Source organism: Otolemur garnettii, unplaced genomic scaffold, assembly GCF_000181295.1.
Source record: "Otolemur garnettii isolate 467f Iridium unplaced genomic scaffold, OtoGar3 scaffold00010, whole genome shotgun sequence".
Lineage (NCBI taxonomy): Eukaryota > Metazoa > Chordata > Mammalia > Primates > Galagidae > Otolemur > Otolemur garnettii.
In genome coordinates, this window is record NW_003852405.1 from 22766380 (window position 1) to 22774839 (window position 8460).

Consider the following 8460-nt stretch of genomic DNA (forward strand, 5'->3'; position numbering starts at 1 on the left):
CTGCCTCAGCCTCCCAAGTAGCTGGGACCACAGGCGCCCACCACAACGCCTGGCTATTTTTTGGTTGCAGCTGTCATTGTTGTTTGGCGGGCCTGGGCTGGATTCGAACCCACCACCTAAGGTGTATGTGTCTGGCACCTTAGCCACTTGAGCCACAGGTGCCGAGCCAACATTTTTCTTTAATTGTAGTATCTTGGACAAAGGATGGAACAGGGCAGAAGGATGAGAGGAAACAATAGTTAGTTTTGCCTTCTGAGTCACCTGCTGTTAGATTCAGGAAAAGACAGAAATCAAGTCAATGGATGGCCTGAGAAAACTGATGGTGACATAGGAAATGTGGAAGTCCAGGCTGTAGTATATTAATTGAGTGAATGTCTCCATGGATTCAATAGAACATTTTGACTTCCCTTGCTGTGCATATCTTATTTTTCTATTTGGAATTTCTCTAACTCTGGAGTTGAAAAGGGTTGCCCCCATCTTCTGCTTACCTTTTACTTTCTAAACTTTCTGTTTAGGGTAAGAAGATAATTTGCTTTGAGATTACCATTTGAAAAATCATGTATTCAGTAAATTAATTAGGTAGAACTCTAATATATCAGCACACTAGAAGGTAAATATTATCCTGCTAGTATTTTTTCAGATTATTTTCCACCAAGCTCTGAGGTTCTTTGGAAGTGGCTTTGGGGGCAGATTGATAGGTGGAGAGGACAATACAGAAACATTTCAGTTCAGAAAACACAATTCATGGCGGGGCGTGGTGACTCACGCCTGTAATCCTAGCACTTTGGTAGGCCAAGGCAGGTGGATTGCCTGAGTTCACAAGTTTGAGACCAGCCTGAGCCAGAGCAAGACCTCGACTCTAAAATAAAATAGCCAAATGTTGTGGTGGGCACCTATAGTCTCAGCTACTTAGGAACCTGAGGCAAAAGAATCTTTTGAGTCCCAAGAGTTAAGGTTGCTGTGAGCTGTAATGCCATGCCACTCTACCAAGGGCAGCAAAGTGAGACTCTCTCAAAAAAAAAAAAAGAAAGAAAAGAAAACACATTTCAGTTCAGTTCAATTCAGCCTTCTTTTTATCTGTTTTATGTATTGAGTTTTCATAAAAATTTTTCTTTTAAAGTGGGTTTCTGTTTGAAGAATACTAAAAATCCCTTGTATGTTACCCTGTTACTCTACAAATGGAGAAATAGATTTAGATTTAGAGAGAATATATAACTTCTAGATCTTTGCTAAACTGTATGTTCTGTGATGAGAAAATCTGTGATAGGTTTTTTAGAAATGGTGTCAATTTTTCTCTAATTCTTTTTATTTTTCTTGTTAGATTGCAAGTTTTATGAGGTCAAGGATTATGCTACTGTTTAACCTTATATCCCCAGGTCTTCACCAGCATTAACTAAACACTCAGTGTATTTCTGTTACATAAGATATAATTATACTGAAGATAAAAGGCTAATAAAGTGGCAATTAAAAACAAATCTATGGGTGAAGTAAGGAAAAATTATATTAGTACTCACTACATTTTGAAATGTTTCCAGCCATCTCCATTGACTGCATTTTTTATTCTTTGGAAGGTGGGTAATCAGCAGTGGTGGGAAAACCAAGACTTTTGGAGTTAAAATTAACCATTTTCTCAGCATATTTAGTGGGAAACCATTCCAGCATCAGTGGTCTAAAAAGCCACTGATGTTGGTTTTTCAGAAATTGAATATTTAATCTAAAAGATATAAAGTACCAATTTATCTTCTTAAATATTTTCTAAGATAATATGCAAAAATAATGTTTAAAATAGACTCTTAGTTAAATTAACTTTAACCAACTGGCAACAAAGTGAGTCTGGATTTTGCAAGCAAATGTCAGAAAATGTAAGCACAGTAAGACAAGCTGGAGACACAGATTCAAAGATACTCGGTTAGATCAGATTAGATGATCTCAAGGTGAGCAGAATATTGTAATTGGTGTAATTGGTTGGTTAAAACGACAGTGTGACAGTTAAGTACAAAGAAGAGGAGTAACAGGAATGAGAGGAGAAAAGCAAGGAGATAGTGATAATAAATGGAGAGGAACTTATTAACAGAAAGTAAACAAGCAGAAAGAGAAAGGTATTATGGACAGCTGTGTCTCTGCATTTTAAATTAAGTCCACTTGGTATACAAAAGAGCCAGAGACAATCTGTTCAATGTATACAAAAGAGTAAAGCAGTAAAGCCTTGGTTGGTAATGAGATAATGTTGCCTCTATATGGACAGCACAATGTCTGTTCTCAGAAGAAAGGAGTCTTAATATGGGGAATGTTATTTGTTATTGTTAAATACCTAACCAGAATGGGAAAATAAAATATCTATACTATTTCCAGGCAATAAATGAAGACTATTAGTAGATAATGCTGTATAATCAAATTCAGGTAATTGGCCAAATCTGGTATTCACGCTTTTTATCAAAGTGAAATTTGGGCTGCTTAGTAAAGTACATTATGAACTGCTGCTAATAGAATTTCATAAAAGCCCACAAAGGTCAGAACTTTTAGAGTGATCACTTTAAATGCCTTTGGCTCATTTAGATGTTTGCAGAGGAAGGAACTTTTTGTCTTGTTTTGTACATCAACATGCTTTGCCTGCTTGTTGCTGTAGCTTTTAATTTAGAAGAAGCTACCAGCTTAGCTACTGTTTGAATTATAGCTAGATAATAATTAACTTGCACAGAACATTAGAAATTTGATTTGTTTTGGGATGTTATAGCATGAATTAGCACCACCGAACATTCTACTGGATTGCTTCTATCCCTAATCTTGATTATGTCTGATGATAGAAAAAATAATTATGGAATGCTTTCAGATGGCAATGTGCATGTATTTTTGTTTAATGCATGTTTGTGGTTGATTATTAAATGGCTTATCTTCAGCTGTGTGTTTTTAAGGCCAGCTGGCTTAGTGTCACTAAAGCAAAATTGTCGTTCATTTCTAGTGCAGCGTTTAACTGGCAAAGAATCAACAGACAATTTGTTCCCAGAACAGAAATCTTCTCTGAATTATTTAAGGAGGAAGAAAGAACGACCTTACATGTTAGATTTGAGTGGTTCTGATTCATCAGGAGTTCTTAGACCAAGACAAACCAGATTAGACAGTCCACTTAGCAATCGTTATGCAGGAGATTGGAGCAGCTGTGGAGAAAACTACTTTTTAAGTACAAGAGAAAACTTAAATGATGTGGACTATGATGATGTCCCTTCAGAAGACAGAGAAAATGGAGAAAACTATAGCAAAGTGAGTGGACCAGAAATAATGATTAAACAGCCACTTCCCATGTCCAGAGAATGCACATTTCAAACGTATTTGACAATGCAGACTATTGAATCTACAATGGATAGAAAAGTCAATCTCAAAGATCTACAAGAAAGTATTGATACTTTGATTGGCAATCTGGAACGTGAGCTCAACAAAAATAAGCTTAATATGAGTATTTGAGATTGAAGGTTTTTATTTGATCTTTTAGAATGCCTTAAAGTTTCAAATCTGCCTTTCTCACTTTCTTTTCTTATACCTTCCACAGTGATGTGTTTTTATTTTTTATTTTTTTATTTTCATGCAGTTTTTGGCCAGGGCTGGGTTTGAACCCGTCACCTCCAGTATATGGGGCTGGCGCCCTACTCCTTTGAGCCACAGGCGCCACCCTGTTTTTATTTTTTTACTCTTGAAATTTTCAGTTAATTTCTAATAAGTTTGTGATTGAACTAAAAACATAATTCACTAATATAGTTTCTAGTTACTAGAAAACATTTCTGGGAATAAAGATAACTTGGACTTCTTGGGATATTGTAATAAATCTTGCCAACTCTATGGATATAATTTTCATATGCATTTAGAAGGTTTTGGTAAGTCATTAGCCCCTCAAAGTTTTTGTACTTTGTGGGAACTGCTGTTCTGTAGCTAAGACAGATGTTTCTTTAGAGGAATGTCCCTGCTGCTCAGTCTGATTTTCGGTATGAGTCTTGGTACGCTGGAACATCATTTGGTCACATTTCATTTGCAGTGCAAATGCTGCTATAAAAACATTTTATAAGTAAAAGTAAAATTATACAAATATTAATGTATTCTGTATTAACATTTAGTAATTATTTAAGTTTATAAGAATTATTTTTGTAATCCTGAAATTATGTATATATTTATAAGTGCACATATATGTAGAAGTATTAGTATGGAGGGAGGGGTTGCCTATAGAATCACATGTATTTTTAAAGTATGTGTATGTTGTGAGGCCAAAATCATTAGCTTGTAAATGTCTTTGCCAGGGAAAGAACATTTAAATTAACGGAGTTACATAAAAACACTGACCAAAACCACTCTAAAAGCATCTGATTGGAAATAATAGACTTTGTTTTCTTGATTCACAGAAAGTCACAATATCCTGTGTGAAAAGTCATCTTTTTTTTCTTTAGACAGAGTCTCATTTCGTTGCCCAGGCCAGAGTGTGGTAACATCAGCCTAGCTCACAGCAACCTCAAACTCCTGGGTTCAAGCAATCCTCCTGTCTCAGCCTCCCAAGTAGCTGGGACTGCAGGCACCCACCACAACACTGGGCTTATTTTTTCTGTTTTTAGTAGAGACAGGGTTTTGCTCTTGTCAAGCTGGTCTCCAGCTGAGCTAAAGGGATATTCCACCCCAGCCTCCCAGAGTGGTAAGATTACAGATGTGAGCCACCATGCCTAGCCCAAAAGTCATCTTTTATATTCAGAATTCTCTTAACTCCTTGAGGGATTAAGTGCCCTAATTCTGCATTGGTGACTTAGGTTAAAAAAAAACTTAACCTATTCTGTGCATTTTTATATTCTGTTTTAAGTATTTATTTGTAGTACTACATTTGTAACACTGACTTTATAATTACCCCCATTTGTTTTTAAAGAAATCATCTTGCCAGTTTACTGCATGTTATTTTTTAAAATTAACTTATTTTGGCTAAATGTATCTAAAGGTAGTCATTATGGCAATCATAGTGGTGTTTAAAAATGTAATTTTAGAAGCATTTTTATTAAATCAAAATCTATTTTTTTAACTTTTATACCTAAAGAATGTGTAATTTTAAAATTAGGATAAAACTTAAATTACCAGTTTTAAGATATAGGAGACATTAAAAAACTGACTTCCCCATGTTTTTCTAAGTATTAAAGAGTTTAACTATTTCTATGCAATATACATTGGTAAACAGAATACCTTTGTTATTTAATTTGAAAATCCATTGTTAAAAAAAGATAACTATTTTTATATGAAATTTTCTTTTCTTAAAGCTTTATGTAAAAATTCAGAATACCAAAAGAACATATGTATTGCACAAAAGAAAGTACTTTTAAATGTTTTATAGGAAGACCGACTTACTTTTTTCCTTTTTGTTTGCTATTTATGTATATTGTATGAATTGAATAAGTTGTCTCAGAAATGTAAAAATTTTATTAAAGTATTGTAACCTTGGTGTCATGCTATTATCATAATGATTTTAAGGATGATTTATTTTAATATTCTTTTTAAACAAAGGTGTTAAAGTATTGGACCATCATCTGTTATCTATAAATATATATAATAACATTTATTTGTCTAAAATTTAATTTTCCAGAGTCTGAAATACTTAAGGGCCATGCTTATGTTACTGTATTATTATATTATTTTGGGTTTTTTTTTTTAGAGACAGAGTCTCACTTTATTGCCCTTGGTAGAGCGCTGTGGCATCACAGCTCATAGCAACCTCCAACTCCTGGTCTTAGGTGATTCTCTTGCCTCAGCCTCCCAGGTAGCTGGGACTACAGGCGCCTGCCACAACACCCAGCTATTTTTTGTTGCAGTTTGGCCGGGGCGGGTTTGAACCTGCCACCCTCGGTATATAGGGCTAGCGCCCTACTCACTGAGCCACAGGCGCCGCCCTATTATATTATTTGGGATGGGGATAGTTTTAAAGTTAATTTCTGCCTTCTTACAAAGCGAATTCTCAACATTTCTTGTCTAATCATTGAGTCATAATTATAAACTTCTTTTATATACTTTGTCACACCAGAAGTGCTGTAGTTTAAATGCCTTTACTTTATCCTTTTATTTCAAATCATTTTTGAGTTTTCGTACCAGCTTTTTTCTAATTTCCTGGTATCTTTCTACGCTGTCTACTGTGATTCCTTTATGAGCCTACCACCTCTCATGTCTTTAATTTTCAAGCAAATGGCTGAATAAACATTTTATTTAAACAATCCAGAGGGATAGGAAACAGAAAGTGTTTCCCCCTGCGACCCACACCAGTTTCACTTCTCAGAGGGAATGGCATGTTTCTTCATTTGTCATTTAAGCAGAATATTTCTATTATGAATGATAAGCAATTTATCTCCATTCCTTTGTGCCATTTTGCTGTGTTGTTAGTTCTCTGCTTGTTTTCCTGTGTAGCTTAATTAAGAATCTTGATTTTTTGATCCATTGATTTTAGACAGTCTTGGTTGACTCCCTGCCACTGAGGACGTGACCAACCCTGTATTTCCCTTCCCACTCACTACTGCCCTTACGTCCTAACTTCCATGAGTTATACTTAAGAGTTTTTATAATCTGTGTTAATAGATGTATATTAGCTTGGGGAACTGTACTTATGTTCTTTTATATAGTATATTGATCCCAAAAACTGCAGTCAGTAATTAGGAGTCACACTGAATTACGCAAAAGTATTCACACGCAGACCAACTGATTTATTTCTTCATGTTTCTAATCTTACATTCTTAAGTCTGTGCTGATTTAAGCAGATTGTTCCAAGCAGAAGTCAAATGGATTTTTTTCATATTAGCCATCAGCTCCCCCGAATCATAACATACGTCATTTCCCTCATGATTGAGTTGCGGCTTTTGCAGATTATTACTACTTTTCCTGGAGTATGTCATTGCCTTTCTTTCTTTTTTTTTTTTTATTTTGGGACAGAGCCTCAAGCTGTCACGCTGGGTAGAGTGCTATAGCATCACAGCTCACAGTAACCTCCAACTCCTGGGCTTAAGCGATTCTCTTGCCTCAGCCTCCCAAGTGCTAGGACTACAAGTGTCCACCGCAGTGCCTGGCTATTTTTTGGTTGCAGTTGTCATTGTTGTTTGGCAGGCCCGGGCTGCATTTGAACCCATCAGCTCTGGTGTATGTGGCTGGCGCCTTAGCCACTTGAGCTACAGGCACCGAGCCTGCCTTTATTTATTTATTTTTTGGTTGGGGGCTGGGTTTGAACCTGCCACCTCTGGCATATGGGGCTGGCGCCCTACTCCTTTGAGCCACAGGTGCCATCCTATTTCTTGACAGAAGAAAAATCCTTTCTTTACTATAACTCAGCTCTCCTTTTTTTCATACTGTTGAATTACCAAATTTGTTCAGAGTGCTTTTAGCTCTCATCCTGGGATTCCTAAAGCATATTCTTGTCTTTTTATTTTTCTTCCTATATCTTCTTCACTATAACCCTAAGATCATTTTATGCTTTTTTTTTTTGAGACAGAGTCTCACTCAGTTGCCCTGCAGTTGAGTGCTGTAGTGTCATCGCTCACAGCAATGTCAAACTCTTGGGCTCAAGCGATCTTCTTGCCTCAACCTCCCAAGTAGCCGGGACTACAGGTGCCTGCCACAATGCCTGGCTTTTTTTTTTTTTAATGTTTAGATAATCTTTTAATACTTGGTTCTATAGTCCTAATCTTTTTTTGTTTTTTTAATTCTTTGGGATTCATTGAGGGTACAAATAATTAGGTTATACTGATTGCATTTGTTGGATAAAGTCTCTCTTATAATTTTGTCCCGCCCGCCCAGTTTTTAGAGATGGGAATCTCACTTTTGCTCAGGCTGGTCTCAAACTTGTGAACTCTAGTGATCCACCCACCTTGGCCTCCCATAGTGCTAAGATTAAGGCATGTGCCGCTGCACCCAGTCCCATTTTATGTTTGTTTGTTTGTTTAATTGAGATAGACTCTCACTTTGTTGCCCTGGGTAGAGTGGAGTCATAGCTCACAACAACATCCAACTCTTGGGCTCAAGCAATTCTCTTGCCTCAGGGTCCCTAGTACCTAGGAATACAGGCCCTGGCCACAATGCCTGGCTACTTCTTGTTTGTTTGTTTGTTTGTTTTTATTTGTTTAGCAGGCCCTGTCTGGGTTTGAACCCACCAGCCCCAGAGCATGTGACTGGCCCCCAACCACTGAGCTATGGGCACCCAGCCCCCATTTAATGCTTCTTAATGAACTTTATCAAATTGGGACAAAGTGATTTTAGCTACTTTAGGATTTTCTTTGTACTCCTATGTTCTTTTTGTAGATCCTACTCTTTCTTGAGTTTGTTTTTCTGGTTGTTCGCTGAAATATATTTACAGGTGCCTTTTTATCTCCAAGAAGGGTACTTGGGGGATAAACTCTGAATCCTCACGTGTCTGACAAGACTTCTGTTTTGCTCACACTTCATTTTTATTGGATCTTCAATTCCATGTTT

At 36.6% G+C, this 8460-nt stretch overlaps 1 protein-coding gene across 1 annotated transcript in view; it reads left to right on the plus strand.

The window, feature by feature from the left end:
* The window catches only part of SYDE2 (synapse defective Rho GTPase homolog 2), a 38980-nt gene extending 35419 nt beyond the window's left edge, over positions 1–3561 (plus strand). Inside the window, exon 6 of the mRNA XM_023509884.1 lies at positions 2960–3561. Within this exon, the coding sequence (XP_023365652.1) occupies positions 2960–3459 (500 nt within the window). The 3' untranslated portion in view covers positions 3460–3561. The remainder of the gene's footprint in view (positions 1–2959) is intronic.
* The last annotated feature ends 4899 nt before the right edge of the window (positions 3562–8460 follow it).